This window comes from Colletotrichum fioriniae (genome assembly GCF_027942845.1).
Source record: "Colletotrichum fioriniae strain IMI 355084 chromosome Unknown scaffold_11, whole genome shotgun sequence".
In the NCBI taxonomy this organism is placed as follows: domain Eukaryota; kingdom Fungi; phylum Ascomycota; class Sordariomycetes; order Glomerellales; family Glomerellaceae; genus Colletotrichum; species Colletotrichum fioriniae.
Genome location: NW_027076847.1, coordinates 1,049,081 through 1,075,809, shown reverse-complemented (window position 1 = coordinate 1,075,809; position 26,729 = coordinate 1,049,081). Strand labels below are relative to the sequence as shown.

General features: G+C 52.5%; 3 protein-coding genes across 3 annotated transcripts; 1 reads left to right on the top strand and 2 right to left on the bottom strand.

Moving 5' to 3' along the window:
- Window positions 1–3,103: 3,103 nt before the first annotated feature.
- On the bottom strand, window positions 3,104–5,312 carry N0V96_008919 (uncharacterized protein; the record flags this gene model as incomplete). The annotated part of the gene is made up of 5 exons (XM_065758491.1): window positions 3,104–3,579; window positions 3,638–3,831; window positions 3,881–4,950; window positions 4,999–5,100; window positions 5,169–5,312. The coding sequence occupies 5 exons, from the start codon at window positions 5,310–5,312 to the stop codon at window positions 3,104–3,106; spliced, it is 1,986 nt and encodes a 661-aa protein (XP_065612884.1).
- A 6,263-nt stretch (window positions 5,313–11,575) lies between these two features.
- On the bottom strand, window positions 11,576–13,015 carry N0V96_008918 (uncharacterized protein; the record flags this gene model as incomplete). The annotated part of the gene is made up of 4 exons (XM_053188857.2): window positions 11,576–11,936; window positions 12,028–12,434; window positions 12,695–12,744; window positions 12,895–13,015. 4 exons carry the CDS (start codon window positions 13,013–13,015, stop codon window positions 11,576–11,578), a joined length of 939 nt encoding a protein of 312 aa, XP_053053623.2.
- A 9,605-nt stretch (window positions 13,016–22,620) lies between these two features.
- Window positions 22,621–24,912, top strand: N0V96_008917 (uncharacterized protein; the record flags this gene model as incomplete). Its single annotated transcript, XM_053188856.2, has 3 exons — window positions 22,621–22,882; window positions 23,161–23,609; window positions 23,695–24,912. 3 exons carry the CDS (start codon window positions 22,621–22,623, stop codon window positions 24,910–24,912), a joined length of 1,929 nt encoding a protein of 642 aa, XP_053053622.2.
- Window positions 24,913–26,729: the final 1,817 nt, after the last annotated feature.

Genomic DNA, 26,729 nt, shown 5'->3' with positions numbered 1-26,729 from the left:
TGTGTTCCCACGGCTGATCAATGATTCCGTAGGCCATGAAGAAAATCCGTTACAATCGAAGAAGATCGCCGCCCACCTTCCGGGAAGCACAAGCTCCGAGACAACTTTCAGGGCTATTAAGGGTTGGCTCAATGAGTGCACTTCAAGTCACAAGTCTTGTTACGAAAAGAGCAAGCAACCCCATCATCAACAAGCTTCGCCCAAGAGACTTCTCCAGATGAGCAAGAATCAAGTCATTCTGCGGGAGAACGTTGACCAGCAACGTTATGCATGCCTAAGCTATTGTTGGGGTAAGGGTACCCAAATTACCAAAACCACCAAAGAGACCATCGGAGATCACCAGAGAGACATATCCTGGAATCAACTCAATGCAACATTCAAGGATGCAATAACAATCTGTCGCCGTCTGGACGTCTCCTATATATGGATCGATGCAATGTGCATTATACAGGATTCCGAAGCAGATTGGACGGAACAGGCTGCGCAAATGGCTAATATTTATGCAAATGCATATTTCACAATCGCAGCAACAAATGCCAGCGACGCATCTGGTGGCTGTTTCAGGAACACAAGCGACGAATACATGTCAAAGCTCTTGCCAGGATACAATGATACATATATTCGTCATAAACTTCCCAAACTCCCACTCATGTCGGATGAGTATGAGATAGGAACGAGCCCAGACTGGCCACTTTTGAGTCGTGGATGGGCATATCAGGAGATGCGACTCTCACCACGCGTACTGCACTTCTGTGCCGAGGAAGTGATCTGGGTCTGCCAAGATTCTCAGAAAAGCGAGAGCATGGACAACGACAAAACCTTGACCAGCGAAGATGGATGGAACGGGATGGCCTATCCTTATACTCCATACGGTATCCTTGAGAAACACCCACAGTACCTGTGGTATCGGACCGTGAATGAATACTCGCGGCTTCGACTCAGCAGGGGGATGACAAAATGGCTGCCCTATCTGGGCTAGCCAAACAAATGCAAGATTTACGACTCGGCGATCGGTACTTGGTGGGCTTGTGGGAGAAGACTCTCCTTCTCGATCTTCTCTGGAACGTACAGGACAGCCACAGGGCTCGAAAATCACGGATCGCCCGCTATCCGTCCTGGTCATGGGCTTCATCACCTTACCAAGTCCGTTGGTCGTCGAAAGTCTACATATCCCTGAGGTGTACGCGAGTCGAGGATGTCAAAGTTACCAACCGAGGTCCAAGCCATATGGCCGACTGCGTAGAGGCGACAGTCACATTGATGGCTCCCCTTCTAGACGCAAGCCCTTTGCTTACCGCTTATCAAGCCCGTACTGTCGCGTCCTTTGAATCGGGCAATGTGCCATTTTCTCCGCCATTTGATCATTTGTATCCTGACCCGTACGACGCCGTCATGAAAAATCTGGATCACTTATTTGTTTCATTGTACAGATCGGACGGCGGATCTTCTATACAGGATATTACTCCAGCAGAACTTTCCGGCTGCCTCATTCCTCTCGCCGCGGACCACGATTCTTCGCTCGATATTAGTGCTATCCATGTCCAAAAAGAACAGAACAGCGGTTGTTATAAGCGAGTCGGTTGGGCTACGTTGACGCACCCAGCAGCAAATTCGCTGGAACAGTGGAATGAGATGAGGAACAAATATCGGGAAAATGCGTCTACTCTAAGAAGGCTGATAGAAGATCTACTAACGCAAAGGATTACCTTGATCTAGAAGCACGCTATTAGAAAGGCCCAGGGCTGTCGGAATTTCGTATATTGACTTTTGATTCGATACCCCTAACCTAACCAAACCTCCGAAGAAAGATTCCCCCAGTGCTTTGAAACCCGCTCTGATACTCACTACGGAGAGCGACCTCCCATAATTATATTTATCGATTTCACCATTTATGGATCCCCAAGACATTTATAAAAGAAATTCCATCTTTATATCCTTAAATAGAACCACATTAAACCTAAGCCTGATCATCTCAACTAATTCTCGAGAAAACTATCATCTCTCAGGATAGAACCAAATCACCAAAACCTCAAAACTGAACAAACAACCTAACATACTCAAAATGACACCGCAAACAACTCTTCAATCATTATCTCCAAACCCATCTCCAATCGAAATAGTCCACCTGGGAATCCAAAACCCAAGCCCAATTCCCTTAATCACATTCTACAAATCCTTCCTCAACGCCCAAGTCGTCCTCCAAAACAACCACTTCTCCGTCCTAACCTGGGACAAAAAACACCACCACCTCGCGATCATCCACAACCCTTCTTCAACAAGCTCAACTACTCCCTCATCCTCCTTCTCCTCTTCTTCTTCCGATGACATCACCGCCCCCATCACCTCCAACAACCCGCCACCACCCACGGGACTCGACCACATCCCCCTGAAATTCGTTTCCCTCACCGATCTAGCCCGCATGTACTGCGCCGGCAAAGCGGGTGGGATAGAACCACATCTCTGTCTCAATCACGGCGTAACGACGAGCCTGTACTACAAGGATCCGGATGGAACCCAGATTGAGACCATGATCGAGAACCACGACAATCCCGAAGGTTTGTGGAAGCATGTGAATAGCGGGGGTCCCTCATCACGCGAGGTGTTAGGTTTGACCCGGATGAATTGTTGTGACCGTAAGCTTGTGAAGACGGGCACGCGGGACAGCCGAATACGAGCAGGCGAACTAGGGACAGCAGGCAATCCGCCAAGACTCATCACTAAAACTTGAAGCCACCCAATTACTTTGAGAGGATGAAGGAAATTGCAAATTCTTCGTACAAGTATTACTATTTACTATGATTATGCAAGGCAGCAGCGCTGCCAGGGTACCTCCACGATTACTCTATCCACCGTGATATACAAGAGTACCCACTGTATGTATGCTGTGGAAGCTGTGTGTGCAGGCAGGCTTGTGTGCTTGCGTCTATGTCCATGGTATAAGGCCGTTTCCATACGGGTAAAACCGTCAATGCTACCTCCATCATCTCAATCGCAAAAAATCAAATGTCTTGACTCCATTTGTCCATGTATAATGCAAGCTTTTAATAACAAACACCTCTTTCTCGTTTTCACAACACTCGCATGCCTGGACACCGGGAGGATTCTACCAGTTGCAGAACATGAAGTAGTGGTTGATGAACAGGTTGTAGACGTTGATGATGATTAGTGGCAAGGGATGGTACCAGGTGAAGCCAGTGACAAGGCGCCATGTGACGACACCGACCATGGCACCAGTGACAATGAGGGTCCAGATGATGCAAAGAAGGCGCATGTTGCGGTACTTGTTGCTCTTGTGGGCCTTGGAGTCGCCAGAGGCAGCCCAGAGAAGCTCAATGTTGAAGAGACGGTCCTTGATAGCGGTGAGGTAGGCGTAGCTCTGGACCGTCATGGCATGCTGCACGTTGAAACCATATTTGGCCTTGGCCCAGCAACGCATGAGGATGACACCGTATAGGATTGAAGGGATAGCAAAAGCCAGGTTCCAGAACTTGAACCATTCAGGGCGGATAGCAAGGAGAAGAGTGCCGGCAATAGGAGCGAGGAAGATGTTGAGCGAAACCGCAGCGTAGTACAAGAAGCCTGCGTGTGGTTAGATGGATGACAGGACGCTGGGTCGCTGTGAAGGAGAAGTACAAACCTGATAGGTAGCAGATCTTCTGCATGAGGGTGAGATTCGAGACCCAGAAGTGGCCGTTGGTAAGAAGAGTCGTAGAACCACGAGCCCATCGCATTTGCTGGGAGAAGAAGGCGCGAGGAGAGTTGGGGCAAACACCGGTGGCGAGGCAGAGAGGGATGTACTTGACCTTCCAGCCGCGGTCAACCGCACCGAAACTGTGAATTATTAGCCAAAGCTCTTGCAAATTGGTTGAATTGAACTTACCCAGTGTGAACATCCTCGGAGAAACCGATTTCGGCTGTTCCGCCAACCTCGACAAGAGACTCACGACGGTAAAGAGCGTTGCTGCCGACGCAGATTGAGGCTCCCCATCTGTTACGGTTGACCTGCACAACACGGTAGAACAGCTCCTGAGTGGCGCCCGCACCCTGCTCGACCCAAGTTTGGTCGTCAGTGACGCGGAAGTACTGAGGGCTTTGAACAAGAGCCGTCTTATCGTCGCCCAAGTGCTCAACCATCAATTCCTTAACAAAGTCAGGGCGTGGGCAGAAGTCGGCATCGAAAATGGCAAAGAACTCTCCACTGGTTTGTGCAAAGGTCCATCGCAGGTTGCCAGCCTTTCGGAGACGGGGCCGGTCATCGCGGACGGAGTAGTTGAAACCATATTTCTCAGCGAGAAGCCGAACAGGTTCTGAGTTGCCGTCGTCCATGACGTGAACCTGGAGCTTGGACGCAGGCCAATCAATGTTGACAATGTGCTTGTATGTGTTTTCCAGAATTTCGATGGGCTCGGAACAGCAGGGGAGGTAGATATCGACAGTCGGGGCGTTCTCTTCGGTAATGGGGAAGCGCTCAACCAGATCCAAGTGAGCCTTGTAGTCCCAGTCTCGTCCAATGATTCCGACGGCGTAGGAGATCAACAAGTAAATGCACATTGCTCCCGCGAAGACGCCATACCAATAGAATGCCGGGGCAGAGAGCGCGAACAGCCACATTCCGGCGCCGAGCGAGAGGAAAGAGAAGATGCCAAAGATGTAGAGAAGCAGTCGGTTGGTGTGAACGTAGCTGAGCTTCTCTGTGTCGTTCGGGCATACCGGCAAGACCAAAGGCGGCTCTTCCTTGGGGCAGTAGGTTGCGCGAAAACGGCCGTAAAGTCTTTTGGGAAAAGACTCGCCTGATGAGGCTGGAGGTGCGGTCGTATGCGTCTCCTTTGCCTTCTCGGGGTCTGAAATGACAGGCGGGACATGGCTAGCTTCGATATCCGTCTCAGACGAAGATTGATGATGGCCCTTTTCATTATAGACTGGAACTTCTCTGCCCAGCGGTGAAGGCTCCTAGTGCTTGTTAGTTACGTTTAAAGATACGGTTGTTGAGTGACCTACGATGTCAGGTCTGCTTAGACGGTGGTGGGAGGAGTCGGCCCAGCTTGATCTCTGGCCTGATCTGTCTGTGGTGTCGTACGGATGTGTTTGTCCAACAGCGTTCTGGACGAGGTCAGTCTCTTTTCCTTCCAGCCGGAAAACATTGCCAATGGCACTTCAAATGAACGTACCACGGTGAAAGTCGAGTCACTGGCAAGGGAGGGAGCCGCACTCGAATCATTGTCGGTGTCGAACGGGTAAGAACCGAACGGATTAGTCGGGGGCGTTAGGCTCGAGTCGGGAGAAGCTCCCCGTGGTGTGAAAGGACGCGACATTATGGTATTAGGTTCCTGTAGAGCGACACAAGCTCCTTTCAGACAAGATTGCTGTTGGTAGAGGAGATCGAGAGTCGGTTCGGGCTGGCAGTATAACGAGTGCGCGGAAGGGGTGGTGAGGCAAACGAAGATGGCTTCAAGCGTCGATGTACTCCCATTAGGTTCCCTCGAAGTAGAGGGTAGGGTCTCTCAGTAGCGAACGCGGGGGAGGGTGTGACGAGAGCTCGAAGCTGGAAGAAAAAGAGAGCAGCGAATGTCGTCAAAGCAAGTGACTGAAAATTGAAAGTAGACCAGCCTCGTGGAGTTGAACTAGCGAGCGGGTGAGGCGGCGAGAGTAGCGCGATGATGGCAGCGGAGGACTAGGAGCCAACGTCTAGCTTCTAGGTGCAACGAGCGGGACGGAGGGAGGAAAGGTTTTGTTCAAGTTGAGCCACACAGACGGCGGGATGACGGAGAAGGAGAAGGTGAATGGTTCCTGAGGAGAGGCGAGGTAAGGTGAGGTGGAGGGGGGAAGACAGGCAGTAACAGGGATTGGATTGTGATGATAGCGCAAGGTGAAGTTGGGATACCTTAGAATGGGCCTGGTGAATGTAGCGGACCAAACAGGCAGGTTCACCACAGCGTGGAGAGAGGAAGGCGCGGCTACCTTACGGTGTACGGATACTCCAGACAGACACGCGAGCATACGAGAAACAGGAATACAAAGCCTGGAGGGAATTTAGAGGAAGACAAGGCAAGCCGTAGTAGCAGGCCACTTTAGGCGAAGCAGGAGTAAACACACCATCTTGCTTCCTCCTGCAAGGATATGAATACGGTATCACGGCCACGGAGTGAGGCACGAATACCTACAGCATGGTGGTATCCCGTAGGTAAGTACCTCATTGCTAGGCTGGGCTGGGCTGCTCCGGCCTACTTCCAAGATGACCATGCTCACTCGTTGAATAATGTCCGGATCGTGGGTATCTTCTGCTAAATCGACATGGACATTTCTCTGCCCCTGCCATGAATATCCCGCGAGTCGCCAGTCCACTCGGGGCTACTATGTGGGCAAGTGAAAAGGATCGTGGCAGGGATGCAGCGACCATTGGACCGTTTGGCGGTTTGCAAGGGCTAGGTGGTTCACTGCGGGCATGTCTCTCTTCTCTGCATGCGCTTAGGTGCCTGGTTACGGATCGTGTTGACTCCCGTCGCATGCAAATCTGGCAATGGCCCGGTGGGAGAGGTGCTGTGACATCACCGCTGGGAAAGAGTCAGAATGCCTACTGACCTTAGCCGGCACCATTGCAGCTGGACCCAATATCTCAGGGTAAGGCATGGCAGCGTAGCAGCGTGCTACAGCTAGCTCAAAGCTAATGATCATAGGTTATTGTCCATGGCCGAAATCTGCATGGGAGGTTGACAGTTGCCGCAGACTGCAGGTGAACCGCGAAGCCTAAGGGGGGAAACAACCTGGCTCCAGGATTTTCACGAGGCTACGGAGTCAAGTACTAGTACAATAAGTCGTGTGGGGGGATGAAGGCAGGAGGCTGGGCCAGACGGAAACAGGCAAGAAGAGAAGCTGGGCAAAAAGTGACAAACAAAGCGGAGAGAAGTCATGACTTGGATCTAAGAGTCAGGAAGAATGAGGAATGAGAAGAGGATGGGAAACAGAATCTGATGCCACGCCGGAGTGGAGTGGGGCCGGTCGGAGTGGACTTCGTACATGATTGGGCAATGCAGCCTGTGAATATCGATGAGGGAAACGTTCGCGTCTGTCATTTCGGATAGAAAGATAAGGTACCTTACTACGTAGTAAGGTACGTAGCTACGAAGGCAAAGAAGCCGTCAGATAATACATCCCAGGTGACAGTCCCAGAAGAAGGATACAAAAGATCATAGCAGGGTTGTGGGAAATAAGGTAGATGTCCTGTGCCGGCTACCTATCCATGGCAAGCCGCAAAACAGGTAGGTGGCAGGTGGGCAGGCAGGCGGGAGTTGCGGGAGAGACAGGTGGGCAAAGGAAAAGCCACTTGCATCATCAAACGTGGGCTTCTTTCCCGGTTTGTCCGTTGCATTTGCAGCGCCTTTGGACTAACAATTCAAGGCAGTTACTCAGAAGATTCTTGCATGCGCAAACACCAGAGAACAAGGCAAGGTATGTGACAGAGCATGGGACGGGATGGATGGACATTGGAAAAAGCCCATGAACCTGGGAGGATTCAGGAAAGAGCCGCCAAGACGTTACCTACCTTATCGGCAAGCGCAACGGAACCATGAGCTGACTATCGCAGTACGTACCGGATCATGAACAGGGGTAGATCTGCAGGCGCTGCTAGCGTCAACCACATCACGGGCGCCAAGGCCCCAGAGGGAAAGTCGACATGCGACTTGCTCTGGGAACTTGTGGGAAGGAGCCACGAACGGCACGAACTGCAGCCACCACAGCGCCTCATCGTGTCGGGCGCCTTCCGGATGAGCAGCTACTTCGTCTAGGTATCTTCCTTCCCGTCTGCTGTGGCCTGAGGTGTTTTGTTACACCTGCCTGCCTGCCTGTCGTGGTTCATATCTCTGAGATTCGTACCTGGGTGCCTTAGATAGACCCCCACTCCTTGCTGCCCGTGTCAGACTGTCGCTCCTGCTTTTACTTGTGTCTCCTTGCTCGCAGACTATGTGTACCGAGCATGTCGGATAAGAATCAGGAAGGAACACCGCAGAACGGAGATCGAAGACGAAAGAGCTACAACCACGGCAGGGAAAGAAGGCAAGAGCAGGGTTGCCAGCTGTCGAGCAGGCTGTCCCTGTCAAAATGGACGGACCTTTGATGGTCAGAGCATCAATCTGGACCGCCATTTGACAGCATCAACCGGGATGCCGATACCACACAGCGAACCATCCCGCAAACATCCACGCACTATCGACTTCTATCCTTCAAAGAGCAGCAAGCTTGCCGGCCCTTTTCAAACCTGCAATCTGCCCAGTGCTGCCATCATCGAGAAAATTCTGATTCAACGTCTGCCAGCATGCTAGCTAGCTTCGACGACCCGCCGCGCTACGCAGATAACCTTGGAACTCAAAAACACAAAGCGTTGAGCTAGCCCACGGTGGGGATGGGCCCACGATTGGCATTCACTGAATCACTGCTAATCACACTACCACGCTACCTACTAGACCCGAGACGGCGGCCGTTGCTATCAGATCGACCATCGGCAGTCGCCGGACTGCCTGAAGCTCCATTCCTTCAGCTGTCCTGGGATCTGGGACTTTGCAACCATGAAGAGAGACACCAGCCTCCTTTGTCTCCCTCAGCTTGTTCCAACTTCCAAGGCCCATTCTGTGGCTTGTCAGCTTCTACAACGTCGCCCCAATGACGGATGACTAACGCCAACCAACAACGCATACCTACCGTACCTCTCAAGTCTCTGACGGCCGAAAACCATTACGCTACTCGTATTGCCACTGCAGCACATGCAAACAACGCCAACGGCCCCCCCCCCCCCCCCCCTTTCATACGCATCCTGTCTCACTGGCCAACCGATACCTTCTCCAGCCTCCAAGGCTTTGAGGCTCATTACCACGCAATTGGGCCACAAGTTCGAGACCGTTTCTTCCTTGGCCCGCCCACTAATACCTGCATACACATACGTTTTGACCACGCCAATAAGCTAATAAGCGTAAACCATGACAGCATCCACCTCCGAGACTAATTCGACATCCCCATTCGCTGGCGCGTGCTCTCTCGCTTGTTTGACGGATAGCTCGCCGTTGTCTTCTGCAGCGTTTCTTTCTTCTGCTCCTGGCTCAGCAGTTTCCGTCGCCGCCATTTTCTTTCTGAATGTGCAGCGGCATTGCCAGTCGCCGCCCGCCCGTCCCCCCTCCGCCAAACATCGCTGACGAATCCTTGTCTTACATCGCGCTTGGCCTGAGCAACGATGACGCTTCATAAGGTCGTTTTCCGGTCATAGAGTCTCGAATAGAGCCTTTTACTATTGGCAATGGCTCAAACGAACGCTGGCGATCAGGATCTCTTTGGAGAAGGGATGATCAAGCGTTGCCAGCAGAGAATGTACCGGCGCCAACCGGACTCTCTCTACCGACATTGAGGGTCCGATTCTTGATCTGACTGGGGCATTCCTCAATAATTTCGCCTGTCGTTCTCGCTCTCAGACTCTTCCATCCCGCCATTCCGTTAGAACTATGGCCCCCAAGACTCCTCCACACCCTTGTTACAACGAATTCCATGGGATCCACCATGCCACGGGGGCAATGAAAGTCTCGACTCAGCTAGCAAAGTCGCAGAACATAATATTGACGATTCACACCCGCCACGTCGACCCGGTTCTCCAATACCGAGACATGGCAAGCCAAAGTCAGCTGAACGGCTGGGGTGACCTGATTTACCCCAGGCTCGAGTCCATTGTCGCCCGCTGAAGCTTTCGCTGTCGCAGCATCATCCACAGGTCATTTTCCGCTTTCATTGGGGTGGGGGTTTTTTTTTTTGTTTTTTTTTTTGGAAGTTCTGAGCTGCGTTCTACTCTGTGCTGAAGCGCGGTACCAAGGCACTTTTTTGCGGCGTGGCGAATAGTCGCAGGCTCACGGCGGCACATATTGGAAAGTGACAATGGTTTCAAAGAACCCTCAGAATGCTGGCTAAATAATAAAGGAGCCAAAAGTAAGATCTGGAATGACCTCTCGTCTCGGTTGTTATCCTGCAGCACATCATCGGCAAGAATAAAGGAACCAAACGAATATTCCGCGATCCCTAACTCCTCTCCGCCCACCATATCCATACCTACGTTGTCGTCGCCGTTTAAGCCGCCCGTTGTCTTGGCTACTTCGGCATGGCGGCACGCGCGCCAAGCCGCCAATACGAAAGAATGGCGCGCCAGATAAGCTCCCGGTCTTTCTTCCTTGGTTTTTCCTCACACCGTCAACATTGAAACGACAACACCAATTCTCCCGCCGCTTCTCGCCATGTGTGGATATCGAACTATTGTTCTGTGACTGTCCTACGGATCTTGCTGCCCCGGATTGAGGCCACTCTCCGAGGCGTGGATCTCGATGACGCAGCGTCTTGGTACAATTTCCTTTTCTCTTCCCGTCGGCCTACATACGGAGTAGGTAGAGTCAACCTGAATCCCCGTCACCAGTATGGTGTTGGTCCCTATGGCCTGTGAGGCAAGCCGCAAACCAACCAGTCCAGTCTCCTTCTCCAATCCCGCTCCGCTCAACCCGCCCCTTTCCCATCCATCTCCGCCAAGACCGTGCACACCATCCTACCCCCATCCATCATCCATGCCACATTGTCCCCATCAAAAGAAATATCCCGGCAACTGACCCTTTGCGAGCGCCGAGCTGCATGCTGCCCACCACCAACTTATGGAAAACGAGATTGCCATACGCGTTCCTAGCAGGGCTCGTCGAAAACTGTCTACCTTCTGCAGGCTGGCAGTAAACAACGCGGACCAACGAGCATCGATCGTTAGCTTACTGCATGCTAATGCCCCTACTGCTCACGTCTAATGCCCGCATCGGACCGCCATACACACGCTCTTGCTACCAAGCGGCAAGGAGTAGCCGTTTCACCATATTACAACCGTCAGTGGCTGGGAGGATGTTCAGAAGAGGCTGGGGCTTGGTATGTATACGGATACTGGAGGCGAGGGAGGCAAAGCCATTTAGAAGATGATTGGTAATGCTATGTTTAGATGGTGCTCTCTTTCCAGCTTGGCTTCTTGGGAGGCCGCCATCTCATCCGAATGCCCTGCTTATTGGGAGGTGTGCCCGTATGCGCGTGCATGTGTGTATGTGTGTGTGTGACCAGCGATCTCGCAGAGGAGGGTGTCACTGCCCAGGTAAGGTACGCTCCTTCTGGTGACCCCCTCTAACCGAAATATCGGCGCGAGCTCCGAGATCTTCCAGAGCTTCAAGGCTAACTTTGCTGTTGGTCACATGTAGCTGGTGTGAATTTCCTTGAGAATGAAGCCAATAACATGATAATATCACAGATTAGATTGAAGACTTGGTTGCATTACTTTGAGGTCACGAATTGTATGTTCAGGGCGTGGAAAAGGCTCTCCTGCTCTCTCTATGCCATTAGGTATTGATTAAGTCCAATATCTGTCGAGGTACAACCACCTCAAAACTAGTGCTATTTTGAACCCCATTACTGCTTGAACCCCTGGATATCATCTATAAACCAGTCAAATGCTGTACTCCAAGCCGTCGTCCCGTTCCGTCTATGCGTAGACATATTGGCAGTAGCAAAAACAAAAAAGGATGTAAATCTACATGGCCAAAGCCGAAAGCGACAGCACCAAAGCCGAAGCCAGGCCCAACACCGAAAGCGCGCCTCTTCCAGCGGCGTTCTTGTCGTCGCTACCACTGCCGCTGCTGGAACCGCTGTCGCCGTTGTCGAGGTCCATGCTAAAGTGAGCCGCGCTGAAGGTGATGTTCTCCGGTGAGTGCCATGCCTCGGAGCCGAACTCGACCAGGCCAAGCCACGAGTCGCTGTCAATCTCGCCAGAGTCCAGAACGAACTTGAGCAGCGGCGTGATATCTTCGTCGAATTGAGTGACGTCGGAACCGTCGCGCGTAACCCAGGTAAAGACCTTTTGGTTGCGCTGGTTGGTATCGAACCAGAGGGAGCTGCAGAAGAAAAACCACATTAGCATCACCGTGACAAGGTATCTAATACGAAAAGGATCGCAAGCGGGGGAGAACTGGGAAAAATGCTTACAACTCTGTCGAGCCGAGGGTGATATTGGTGAGGATGGAATCGCCCATCAGCGGGTACGGGTTTCCAACCTTGCCCAGCCAAATCATAATCTCCGCCTCCGAGTCAATGGGGTTGTACGTCTTGGTCTTGTTCTTGTCGACAAAGAAATCCCACGCGGCATTTGCGACGACGCCGTTGAGCTCGGCTTTGCTCTCCGCCCAGGTGGTGGCGGCAAAGTCACGAGGAGGGTCGTTCTCGGGGTTGCCTTTGCGCATGGTCCATTGGGTCGCCAGGCGCATCGTCTTGATGGCGCTCAGCTTGGTCGGCAGCTTTGTGGAGTTGAAGCGGACATGGGGGAACGAGTGGACGTTGTTCTTGTCATCTTCCCAATTCCAGTTGGCGTCGAAGGCCGGAACGGACTGATCAACCTGCGCATCGCGAAAAGCATCGTGTTAGTGGATGTGGTCAGGCCATAAGGGCGCAAGATTTCCGAGCATGGGAGTAGAAGGCTGAGGAGAATAGCAGGTGGAAGAAAATCACAATAGAGCTCGTGATGGGATGCAGGGCCGAGGCAGGATGATGGGAGCGGGGTGGTCTGGTATGGGTAGGAGGGGGCATGATAGGAGCATCGAGGTGTAGAAAGGCTCTAAAGCCTAGATGTGATAGCTCGTCACGTCACATTACTTACCGATACGCATGAGGAGCCATTTCCAACAGGGTTCCAAGCATTTGACTGGACTGCAGATTTCTCGTATTAGCCTAGTCCACGATAAAGTGCAGGGCGAGTAAGCTGTGCTTCGTTTATGGCGACGGTGTTTTTACATGGAGGTAGACGTCGTTGAACGATCTGGAGTCACATCCAGAAGGTCAATGGGGGGATCCACGTACAGATGAATTGGGTATCTGAGCTCGTAAACTTGTTTGTCTTGCCGCAGATTGTCGAATCATACGCGGCAGACGCGTGACGAACAGCCGTCAGGCCGGCAGCGAGAAGAACAGCGTTTCTCATTTCGTTTGCGCCGTAGATGTGGTGAGACAAAGGAAGGTTTGGATGGTGGTTTGACGTAAAATGTGATTTTCGTATTAGTGGGCGCAAACGTGCTGATTAAAGACCGTGAACGATCAAAAGAAGCACTTTCTTGATCGCAAGAAAGCTTGATGGGTAGATGCAATGACGAAAGGTGAACAAAAAGTCGGAGTACAGACCGGAGGACGACGGTAGCAAGCGATGTTGATGGCTGATGGGGTCCGACGGGATGAGCTAAGGTACTGTTACAATGTCACTCACTCAATGGACGGGACCGGGGAGGCAGGCGCAGGTTGGGGTCTGTGGGTGGAGCAGATCAGATGGAAGGAAGAGGGAAAAAAAAAATGACGATGAGGAAGGAGGAAAAAAAAGAGAGACACTGCGAAGGAAGGAGGCTAGCCTACCTTACGGATACAGGTCTTTGGTGACATTCCTCACGTTCTGGGCCCGGCTCGCCTGCTCACTCAACAGCTGAGGAAATATTGGCAGGAGGGGCTGAAAAAGGATAGGAACCAGACCTTCGACCCTGCCCGCTTATCTCGCGTCGAATGACAGCGGCAGGACGTAGGTAATGCCTACTCAGTACATACAGGAAAGTGAGGTGAGTCCGGGGTCGACGATTCGGTTGTGCTCTCCCGTTTGGTGTTGGCAATTCGCATTGGCATTGGCATTAGCATTGGCGGCAGCATCGAATTTGCTAGCTTTGTTTGGCAGCTACCTGGTTGTCGTCCCTCATTACATCACCTCACCTGAAGGTACGGAGTACCTGGTACCTTACCAAGCTCACTCGTTCACCTTGATTTTCCTCTCATTAGCTTCGAGGTAGCTCTACTATGTAGCCTCAGCTGGGCTGTCCGCCTGGCCCGGCGCATGTGAACGAGCTAAGAAAACAAGCATATGCACCGTCTCTTCCTGATTGGGAAAAAGGCGTTGGTCGGCCGTCCATGACCTGGTCGGGACGGCGTCTGTGGCTGCGCTCAAGAGATAAGATCCAATCTTGATAATGAGTGGTGCTTCAGATCGTACCTATGGGCTACAAAACGTTTCTCGAAGCATGTAATGATGAGTGTGATTTACTCATCGAGTATGACTTTTGAAGTGCATGAGTGAGTGAGTAAATGATCCGTTTGAGTGAAATTGAGATGTCGAGTGAGTAAGCCAGTAAGCATTCGTATCACTGGCAGTGAACAGACACAGTATTTCTCACATGAACGGATAATACCCAGCGATCCTTCGCCCAAATGAACAGTAGAAAGTGAAATTGTTGAACAAATGGATCTATAACAACTCACTAGCAATTGATAATCCCTTATATCTCACATATGATCTGAGTACACATTGTCAAGAGAGAGGGGCTGGCAAAACTCCGACGGGCGGGCATAGCCCCACCTTGCGACACGGCTGACGATCAAATACGACGCTTGATTGTGTGAGAGTCGTCGTGATGTTAGCCGGTCCTTGAGCCGTCGACATAAATGTTAGCGAGTTTGCCTATCCACAAGTGGAAGCAAAGTTGCAAAGCGTCCCAATATTCGACTCGATGAGCTTCGTTGTTTAGTATCAAGTGATGTAGGTGTATGTGCCCTACATCTGAGAGCTTCCTATGTACCTCAGTGAAGCCAACGCGCGTTTTGGTAAGCGACACGAGATCAATACTGCAAACCTACTTCGGCCCAATTCAGTCAACACGAAGATTGAACAGGAGGTGGATGAGAACGTTGCTGCTACTAACCAAGCTCATGTTGTCTAGATGTTCGGTCGAACTTCCCTGAACCAAGTTCTGCCGTAGAGCTTTTATTATTCGGGTTCTCTTGGGCAGTGCGAGATGAATGGGAGTCGCTCCAGCCTTGCCCTCAAAGTCTTAACGGCACAGGTTGAACCCGAAGCTGCCATGCGGCAATCTTCACGACCATTCAATGCCCTGCTCCCACTCAATCACACTGCCTTCGGCCAATACCCCAATATCCCCAGAGCCGCAATAAATTTAACTTAACCATAAATCGCAATGCAAAGCGCCCCCCAAACTCGCCCTTCACGCCTTGTACGCCCTGCAAGGCCCTACAGAGCCTAGAACGTGCGTTAGTAAGCCGCCCGAGCAGTGAGATCGCTTCGCCCGAGTCATGTTGCAGTGCTTCTCCAACTGACGCCTACCGGGCTTCTCGGCCACCGTGTTAAGCCTCAGAGCAGCAATGGCTCGTAACCCGTAACATGCCCAAAACAGCATGGTGATGGGCGAGGGCATCCAGGGGTGAATACTAAAGGGATAGATCGTATCCCCCAGAATCTCGTATTTGCCCGCCTCTCCAGTACATAATCGCTGCGTCGCCCCCCGTCTGGTTCTCTGTTCTAGTCATCCTTTCTTCGTACAGCAGAGATCTATCTGACCGAACGAGCATGTCGAGGCTCGTAAAAATCCGATGTTTTGGATGGTGACCTTTTTGTCAGATTAAGATGCCACAATGCGTCGCCCACTACCACTACCAACACCGCGGCACCACCTGGCACCGACACAAACTACGCCAATAGCTTGGGCCCTTGGTATCGATGCAAAGGTTCGACGAATCGACGACCTTCCAACCCCGGACTTTCGACCCAGCGAAAAACAGAAAACCGGTGGCGGGAGAAAGCCCCTGAGTTCCGCCTCATCCGAAGGATCAAAGGCCGCACCATCACACCAAGAACACCAAGACCTTGATGTCTCCAGCGACTTGCAGCTTTCCCAAGACTGCAATGCCTCTAATTCGCCTGCGAAAAGGCGATCCCACGACAGGAAAGGGGAATACTCTGGGCAGAGTGCCGCTGTATCCGTTCGCCGACACACCAAGAGCCTTTATTACGGTCTTGGAGCATGCAGATGCAGTCCAGACTCGGGAAGGATTTCACAACCCGCGCGTAATGTGACAGGAACGGCTCGAGTACTTCGACTAGCAAAAGCGCTTGACCAGGAGGACGACTGGCGCTCCAGTCGAATGGGAATGGAAAATATCAGAAAAAAAGTTGTTGGGGGCGCAGGGCCAAAATCGGCGAGAGACTGAACCGATCAACCGACAACTAAACATAGACCCGACGAGTCGACGACAACAGTGAGCCGCCATACCAGGCCTGATTGAGGGTAAAACCGCGAAAGGAAAGGGACGCCCTCTCTCCGGGCTCTCCAGTGCGACTCCAGAATGCCACGCCACAACCCAATCGACCCAAGTCGAGACACAAGGCCCCATTAGCCCTCAAGTTCTCCCTCGCCTTCTCGAATCCGAGCCTTTGTGCCGTCCCACGATCCACCTTGCCGAGCCTGTAATCAACGAGGCGTCGTCAGCACCGACAGGGGATGATGCTGGACCTGGTGGGAACTTGCGCCTCTCCGCTCTTGGTGCCAACTTGGCAATCCGCTGCACTAATATCCGGGGGCCAAGTGACTTTTGTCTGCCCAGCCCAGCGTATTGAGCAGTGCTGCAGTGCTGCCAATACTGTTGTCATGCTAGTAACGGTGTGTCTCTCTCCCTTCCACCGCATGTTGCACCTCACACACCCGTTCTTGTTTGATGTACCGCAAGCTTCGTCTGCCGCCTTCAAAAGACGAACTTCTGTGGGTTTGCTTCTCCATCATCTACTTGGCACCTCTGACCGCTTCGTCGCGAATCGTCCCACACGAGCTCGTCGGGTACAAGCGAGCCATCGCCCACGAACAAAAGTATTCGCAGGTATCGACGCCAAGGTCCGTAACTAAAGACGTGAAGAAAATCTGCACTTAACAGGCACTGCAGAACGTACTCATCGATCTAACGGGGATCTCCTTGCAAGCACGGAGAGCATGTCGATGTGTGCCTCGCATAGGGAAGCCCACCCACACAGTCCGAACTTTGTGCCCCCGATTGGGCGCGCACATAAGCACGTCAAGCTGGGGAATCGGTTTCATTTTGGTAGCTATCGTGGAACCTCTGTCTGTCACCTTTTGAACATTGGCACTCGGCGCTGCGTACCCGGCCGCTGCTCATTCGCTGGCAGAATCACATTGTGAGGTACGGTAAAGTTTCTTGCAATTCCCGTGCGAATGGGCGTCGGGACTTTTCAGTGTAAAGTCTAGACTGACTCTCGATCCCGTTGTGGATTCAATTGTCTCTGTCGTCGTCACATTGTGGGACAAAAGCGAGAGTCTCAAGCCAACGGCAGGCTTCATTTGAGGTATGGTGGCCCCCCGCGGCAATTGCTCGAGTGAAGTGGCTTGGCCAATGACGGGCAAGTGTCTCATCCGTCCGTCTGTGCCTGAAGATCGCGACTCCAAATCTGTTAGTCTTCCTTCTGCTCCAGGTCTGCATGGTGCATATTGCCGAGTTTTCTGGTGCACTCCTTGAAGTATAGCATTCAGGTCGAGCCACCGTCATTTGTGCGAGACATTTGAGCTTAACGAGCCTCTGTTCACTATTTGCCTCTCGAAGTGTCTGGCCCATGGCGGCTATTGGATGAATGCCTGTGCTCCCTGTTGATGTGCAGGCCCAAAGTTGTCTTTGGCAGGTGGTCATTGGAAGGAAGCCAACGGGTTGAGAAGATGAGGCGGCCACGCTCTAGCTAGGCTCTAGCAAGTCTCAGTCTCGGCGGTATTCTATAGCCAGTTACTCCGTACCCAGTGTGATTTACCCGTAATGAAGCTCCCTCCATGAACCCCCGTCCTCATCTCCTGAATTCCGCCACTCCGATGAAGGAGGAGGGCGGGAGCTTGGAGGAGGGGTGGAGAAGAGAAAGAAGGCAGAGGAGGATTCGCAAGTGGTGTCTCGGGCAGCTGTCAGCTTTGAATCCCGTTCGGGCGCTGAAGCTCCCCCTACAGGATACGAAAGCTTGGAACTCATCCACTATATCGTCCGTAAAGGCTGCACCGACGTGGTTGCTCCAGAGAGTGGCCTGAGTCGATGGCGGAAATAGTATCGCATTGCTGGCGGAGGGCGCTGAATAGCTGAACGAGAGAGGCTCAGCACTCCCCCAATGGGAGCTGCGAAGCCGATGGACAGGGTCGGGATGACCCCTCGGAGGGTTGTATGGGTAAAACGACAAAGCAAACGGACGATGGCGATCAGCGAGTATGTCAAACCGATCCTAGTCTCCTACCTTAATTCTGAGGCGATAGAGATTCCCATGTACATTGCGAAATGGGGCCACCATTGGGGGGTATCTCTGTCGTCTTCCTTGCCCGTCGCGTAACAGAGTGGATGTCCGCTGTATCTGACGACGAGCAGCAAGCGTCCGCCGTCAGTCGGAGTCCAATTCTTGAGAGCGTTCCGCCAGCGCCAGGGGAGTTGTGGCAGATGACGATCGCTGGTGGGAGGGTCTCTCCCTCTAGTCGAGCGCAAGGAGTACTGAGTCGGGGTTGGTAAGTAATCTCCAGAATACATGTATTCCGAAAGACCTCGTTCATGATAGTCTGAAAGACGAGCCATGCGCCGGCTGGGCTGAAAGCAAACACCTCGGATGGGCTTCTGATCGCGTATGTAGCAGAGCGCTCCCCGCTGACTCTGGACAGGCGGGTGGAGTCTGTTCATTAACCATGCGGGTTCGCAGAATGGTGAAATTCCAGGGACAAGTCTCCAAGGCGCACAAAGTGGAGTGATGAGCGCAGGTACTTCCCTACAGAGTCTTGAAAGAGACGTTGTGACCACCTGTTGCTAAGCATTTAGCCAAACCGAACCAAGGGCAGTAGAAGCGCCGCGACGGCACCGCCCAGTACATGCATGCCCGCCATCTCGGAGGTTGGCGGGAAGTGAAGCAGACGGAATGAGAAGAAGAAAGCAGCAGATATTGACATCGCAAAACCTGACCTGACAGAGTGGGGATGAATCTGCTGGAGTCTTGGAGGCGCTTAAGCTTGAAGGAGTTGCCTCCGACATGATCCAACGATTCTAGACTTGTCTTGCCTGTCGTTGCTTGTCTTGCCGCACTTTCTTCTCTCATCTCTCCCTGTCCTGCTGCTTCTTTCCCGCATCTCGATATCAAGATGAGACGTGGAAACTGCTCGGGTAGCAATGCACCGCAGTATCTACAAAAAGACATTACCAGCAAGAGCAGCTTCCATAATCGACAAAGTCCAGAAACTCCGGACTGAGGTACCGGTTCGTGATGATGTCACAGACTGCAAGGCTCAATCAAAGCTGACAGGCCATCGTGCAAGTGAGGCTAAGACAAATTCAGGTCCCTTGCTGGCATGCCTGCCACGCTTGCCATGCTTGCCATGCGGTGCCGTGCTAGTGCAGCAGTTGGGACCCGGTAGTGAGTCTCTGCTCCTGTCGTTCCGTGCTCTCTCTGGCAGGGGTTCATATGGGAGGGAAGGGAAGTGACTTCCTGAGTTTCCTACGGTCCCAAGGAACGGAGAGGAACGGTAGGAACGGACGGTCAAAACTCGGACAATGACATGGCAATGACAAGCGGGAGGAAAGTGCTTGCTCTCTTGACGTCTGGTCATTTGAGGCTTAAGTTGAGAGAAGGGAAGAACAGACGGAACCCAAAGGCAGAGAGAGGAAGGCATCCAGAGGACGTCGCTACGTATCTCATCTGCCAAGCAAGTACGGGGGCCCCTCCTGATGTATCCGTAACGGCCACTCAATTTCACCTTTTATCTGCGCTTGCGGCTTGCCTTAGTCACTCTACTAATGGAAAGGTATGCGTAGGTACTTGTTGCCCAGTTTTCCGTGCTTCTCCAATCTCCAACTGTTCTCAAAGTTACAAGTATCCGTACGTACTGAAGTATCACTAAGATTTGTGAGGGCCTCCTAGTACCCCCCTCGGCTCACCAGATGGTCCCGATATTCCAGCCACCGAGGTACTTCATCTCACCACTGTAAACTAGTACCGATCCGATGTACCTCGCAACATTGAAGGGAGGCACACGATCAGGAAAAAAAACGGCTCTTTGAAGCCAACCGTTTTGGCTTCCCTTCACCCTGTTCACTTCTCTTCCCCGTTCGCTTTCCTGAGGGTCTGTACGGTGCCTGCCGCTGGACTACGTACTGAAAGACTTGTCATTAGTCAATATCAACCATCGCAGCTCGCCAAAGCAACTTGCGTTGACATCGCAAAACCACGTTGCCAGCAAGCCTGCAGCGTCAAGAGACCTAGCAACGCAGAGATGCTACGCCAAAGGCTTGGAAATGGTCCATCGGCGAATGTTTCCTGTCCATCACTAAGCCTCATCCATCCAGACTCCAGGTCACAAAAACAGAATCCCAAAAAACCAGAGACGGCTCGGACAGGGAAGCCTTCTGGATGGAGAGTTCAGGGACCGGGCCAAGACCTTCCCGTCGCTCGTCCTACACTCAGGCCGGCCGCCCTCGACTTTCCAAAACGGAGGACACGCATCCCTTCCACGCCATCCCATTGTCCGTGATGCTGCAAGCCTGCAACTGTCCGGGGCATCCTGCCACGCCTGCAGCAACCGCAAGTATCCGGGGTCTGCGCCTGAGTACAGAGAATGGTACAGCGCGTGCGTACGACGCCTTCTTGCAGAAAAGCAAACATGGCAATAGGAGCACTCCGTGACGGACGACGTACCTTTCCATGCACGGCTGGCTCCCTCTTCTCCCTGGCCAGGCCTGCGCCGCTATTCGATCAAACTGTCTACGTACGGATACACAGTACCTCACGTTGCAGTAAAACTCCGTAGCTGCAACCTTTACCTGCACGACGAAGGAGTCTTGGGATTCGACGCGGCTGCCGTACCGAATGCCAAGCTTCGAGCGGTGGAAACGTTGCCGTACGATAAGGCCAAGAAGCCTCCAAGGCGAAAAGCCAGCGACAGCGAACAACACACCAAGCCACTCCCTTGTTGTGCGCCTCCAGTTGCATCTGGCTTTGGCTTTCTTTTCTGCTTTCACTGCCACCGAAAATGGTCCAATATCTCATCCACAAGCTATCCGAACATTGAAGCCGCAAGCAAGGTAGCCAGAACACGTCAGGCTCAGTAAGAAGCGAAAAGAGTATGTCATGACATTACTCCGTGCGCACCGTTTAATACTCCTCAGACGGACCCAAGTACCTTGCCTACACACGTCCATTCACTACGCTATTCTAGGAAAGCCAAGTACCTGGTCCCGGTCCCGGTCTCGCTCCTCTGTGCTCCTGCTCCAAGAGTCCTGGGTGTGTCCTCGTCATTGGTACTTCCTGGTCCCTGTTCTTGCAGCTACTTTGTATCCGTACTCCATACCTGCTGGCACGAATATCGGTACGGATAGGAAAGCGGCAGCGAGGCAAAGCAAAGGAGCCTCGACGGAGGAGCAGCAACGGCAGCCGGGATGGATGGGAAATCGCTGGTTCCCTCTGGCCCTCTATGAACAAGGATGCGATGCCCATGCCATGCCTATCTTCTTCTCTCTCCATGCCATGCTCCCATCCAATCCACATTGAGGTCCCGCATTGCCCATCTCCAAGACTCCATCCCATCCCATCCCATCCTATCCACGCACCACGCACCACGTCCCATCCCATGCCATCACGCATCGTCCATCACCCATCCCCTATCCTGAGTGTCCAGCTTTGTGGTCCACAGTCCACAGTCCACAACTCTCGGACGGCACCGTCGACGGAGAAGAAGGAGGGGAGTAGCAAGAAAAAGAGCCAAGACCCTGGAGGATATATCAAGAAAGAGCCCCTGTGCCCTACCCGCTACATTTTCCACTTGAAATCGTCCTTTCAGCCATTACTGTGGTACTGTTGCTGTATTCGTGCGTTTTGCTCTCACCTTCGTTGGAGATTGATGAAATCCGGGTTTGAATAAACCTGCCGCTCGCTCCACGTCCTGCCCAGCTTCTTCACATTAAACTACACCAGATCTCCCCCCCCTCCAAGAACTCTTCTCACCTCACCTTACCTCACCTCCCTTACCTCTCTTCCCAATTCACCTGTCTGGGACACATCACCGAACTTCACCGATCACTTCTTACAACGGGCGCCAATTCCATGTGAAGCCAGTTTGAGCGTTAGTGCATCTGTCTAATCCCACTCTCGCTCCCACGTACGCCGTTCGTCCTACGTCTACATCGTCACCCGCACCCACCTTTCCGATCCCGCCAATTTGAACTTCTGCGCTCCAAAAGTACGACTCGACTCGATTTGTCTCGCTGTTCATCCACCAGACAAACCGCAGAAAAAGGAAGCAGAAACCGACTTGCCAAGCAACGCAAGGGAATTCAGCTTTGGGCTTTTGAGAAACCCATTTTCGATTATCAGTCACTTCTCAGACCCATCAATTTACACAACTCGCGGCCGTCGTCCGATCCTTAGAGTGTCCTTCATTCATCACCCCCAAACTCCCAACCCGTGCGCCTTGAAAAGGGCCGCACTCGTCACTCCGACTTGCCAGCAAGATCATCAACTACCACGACAACTTGTTTTTCGCTCGCTTTCTGCAAACTCAAGCCACGTTTCCCTAATCAAGATTATCGACTGTATCACTCTTTGATTTTCTCGCTTCGGAACCCGTCGAAATCCCACCGGCCTTACCTACCCTGCAAATACCCCGAGCCTTCATCAAACCGAACAAAAAGGGACATCAACCCTTTTCTCATTCGTCCGTTATCGTTCGCTCTGTCCGTCAACAGAGCATTTAATCGATGGCTGCAAGCTTTGCCCGTTCAAACCCCATCACCGTAGACTCAACCTCCACCGTCGGCAGCATGGTTTCCGAATCACCGGCCCTCAGCGCAGGCCACTCAGATGCTGCTTCTGGCACCGGAACGCCCAACTCGTCCCCTCCCGCTTCTAGGCCTCGCAGCCCCGAGCTGAAGCATCACGAATCGCTGGATGCCTCGGATCTGGAGCCTCTTGAGCCATTGAACGTCAAGAACGTTTGCTTCGTTGGTGCTGGTTTTGTTGGTAAGTGAACTCGTCGCAATGGTTTTCGGCATCGAATTCTCCGTCGCCGTGGTCATGACTCTTGTCCATCCTACATCCTTGTTCAGCCCATGTTTTTCAGGGCTTGAACTGCTTCATTAGCTCCAGATTCGAATTAGCTGGCAGGCGTCACGAACTTAATATCGTCGAATGCTGTAAATGTCACTGATTAAATCTGACGCAAGCTCTGTCGTCAAAATCGGACTCATACAGACCTCGTATTCGATAGGATCAAGGATGGAGCTAACCAATTATTGCAGGTGGCCCTACTGCGGCTCTGATCGCACTTCACAACCCCGACCTTACCGTCAACGTCGTGGACCTTAATGCCGACCGTATCGCCGCATGGAACTCTCCCCATCTCCCTATCCACGAGGCCGGACTTCCCAAGATCGTCCGCATCTCTCGTGATGGCACCAACGAGGCGACGGCCTTCCTCCCCTCAGTCGGCAACTCTGTCAAGATTGCTCCTCGCAAGCCCAACCTGACCTTCACAACCGACGTTCAACGATGCATCGGCGAGGCAGACATTGTTCTGATTTGCGTCAACACGCCTACCAAGACCTACGGACTCGGTGCTGGCTACACTGCTGACCTGAGCGCTCTGGAAGGAGCGTCTGAGACTGTCGCTAAGTATGCAAAGGACGGTGCTGTCATTGTTGAGAAGAGCACGGTTCCTACGGGCACTGCTCGCATGATTCGCGAAATTGTGAGTGTTTCGACCCATGAATTGGTCGACCACGTCATGGTCCGATCTTCACACCAGAAATAAACCGAGGCTAACACCTGAACAGATGGCCCAGTACCAACCCGACGCCGAATTCGAGATCGTCTCGAACCCCGAGTTTCTTGCCGAGGGAACCGCAGTCCGCGACCTTATGCACCCCGACCGCATTCTGATCGGCAGCTCTACCACTCCTGCTGGCATTCGGGCCGCCAACGCCCTCAAGAGCGTTTACGCTGCCTGGGTTCCCGAGCAGAAGATTTTGACCGTCAACACTTGGTCCAGCGAGTTGACCAAGCTGGTAGCCAACGCCATGCTTGCTCAGCGTATCAGCAGCATCAACAGCATCAGTGCTCTCTGCGAGGAGCTTGGTGCCGACGTGCAGGAGATTAGCCAGGGTATCGGCGCGGACACTCGTCTGGGCAAGAAGTTCCTCCACGCAGGTGTTGGATTCGGTGGTTCTTGCTTCGAGAAGGATATCCTCAACCTGGCCTACATGGCCCGTACTCTCCACTTGGACACTGTCGCCGACTACTGGATGGGTGTCCTTGATATCAACAAGTACCAGCGTGAGCGCTTTGCCCAGAAAGTTCATCGTGCTCTCAACGGCAACTTGCGCCGCAAGAAGGTGGCTATCCTCGGATTTGCCTTCAAGGAGAACACCAACGATACCCGCAACAGTATTGCTGTACACATCATCACTGAGCTGGCTCACGAGATGCCCAACGAAATCGCCATCTTTGACCCTGGCTGTGACCCTGTCGAGGTGATGGAGGAGGTCCGTCAGTCTATTTCTGACGAGCGTGTCGTTGAGCGTGTCAAGGTCCACACCAACTGGAGGGACACCGTCCACGGCTCGAGTGCGATCTGTATTCTTACCCCCTGGTACCACTTCCGCTACCCGAAGCAGGCTCAGACTACTGCTCGTCGCTCGTCTGTCTGGAGCAGCCCCGAGGCGTCCCGCGAAGAGGCCAAGGCTTTCATCAAGGATACTCTGTCCGAGATGGACATTGTCGAACTTGAGAAATTTGTTTCTCGCACCAGCACTAACACGCCGGCGGATCCATTGAAGCGCATGAAGGCCGAGGCTGAGTGTCAAGAAGGCTGCAAGGGTTGCAACTTCGATGCCGCCAACGAAGACCTGGGCGACCCGGTTGACTGGGAGTGGGCAGCGTCGGTCATGAAGCGCCCTCGTCTTGTGCTCGACGGACGTAACGTCGTCTCCGTTCCCGACCTTGAGAAGCTTGGATTCCAAGTCCAGGGCATCGGCAAGGGGCTGGTCATCTAACATGACGTGCCCTGGATCATAATGACGAGTCAAAGGAAGTGGTAGATGAGCAAGACTACATGAGGCACTGCATTTCGTTCGGACATACAACGGCCAAAAGGTACATTGGACGAGAAACCCTCAAAACTGCACAGTAAGGCGTTCCGGTAGGCAAAGGCAATGGGCGGCGTATCGTTATTTCATGCCCAGAGGATCATGGTTTATCAATCCTCTGGCTTTCTTTCGCTTTCACTTCCACACTGTTGGAGGACGGACATCTTTGGGTCTAGCCAACTTTGTAATTCTGGCCTTTTGACTGCCCTAGAGGCAGAGGTGGGAAGCTATCGCTGATAATGGGATCAAATATACCCATGAGTTACACATTTTACAAAACGATAATTCTGCATTGATACTTTATGTGATATGGCTACTGACGATATCCGAGACCCTTGCGGATGTCTATAATCACTGAACTTGAGCCTCATGTCTTAGACCTTACACTATCCGTAAAGCTGAAGGGTGTGCCTGCAACTCAAACAATGTCCCGGTCCCGACTCGGCACAATCTCTGCCGAATAGCACCACTCATTTGGCTTACCGCGGGGGACCACAGGTGCTTGCGCGTCCCCAGGCGAGCTCGATCCACCGTTTGTAAACTAATCAAACGGTAAAGGTGAAATTGGGTGGTTCAGAGTGATGATCGGGGAATCGGGGAAGAAATTGATCATTCGCCCCCTGGGGGTCCTTGTCCAATTTACCTGGTGCCTTGGTGGGGGCGATGGACTGGGGTTGTTCATTTGTTCTTTGTTCCTCCGCTATAACTTTATTCGAATTAACGAGCCCCTCGGCCCCTCCTCCTCGGGTATTCCATTGTGATAACGGGTTGGATTTTGGACGTGACGGTGGTGAGACCATGATGACCCTTGGAGTACGGAGCATGAATACAGAGATGTGGTATGTACGGTGGGATATGAGGAATTTGGCCTAGATTGACGAGATTGTGTTGTGGGTTTGAGTAATGTGTTCGTCGGGGGATATCCACTTGCAGCTTCATGATTGACTCGCATACGCGGAGCTTTTTGCGCGGTACGAATTGAAAGGGTCTACAGACTGCCAGGTCCGATCTTCCGTTTATTCTCAATCGTCAATTGACCGTATGGACCGGGAGGGCAGCCGAGAAAGGACCTGTAAATTGCAATATGTCGATAATGAATCTGTGGATGACGATCTTGCGACATTCCCGTCGGCGGCTCTTCCGGAGACGTTTGTGATAGATTACCTCGCAACTTTTCCAGCGATATGCCACCCCCCGTCAGGTGGATAAAATGGGTGTCTTCCGCTGGGACGTGTAACGCGTTCCCATTGGCGGGATCTCCCAGTGTTGAAAGCACCGAACTTTCGAGCGTTGTTATCAATCAATGTTTCACCCGGCTACTTTACGCCAGGCTTGCCTTTGCGCTACGGAATACGCTACGGATACTTTCTATCAAACATTGACCCTCTACCCGGTGGGAGACCAGAGATCGCAATATGTGATGTTTCGGTGACGGAAATCCAAGTGCCTTGGCTCCCACTTTTGTTTTTTTCCTGTGAAGCCATGGTCGCTATGCAGACGGGAGGATGCGGCTCATTCGGTGACGGGTAGATTACTGATGGTGTGGTTGACCGTTTGGCGCCATTACCAGACCGAGAAAAGCTTGGCTCTCTGTCTGCAGATTCGCTCCTGAGCTTGGTGTGTCGTAGTGTGATGACAACCCACTCTATGGACTGTGGCATTGATATTGCCATGGAGTTGAATCTGACCATTGGGTGGACTTTTTTCTCCATTTGCATCAAGGA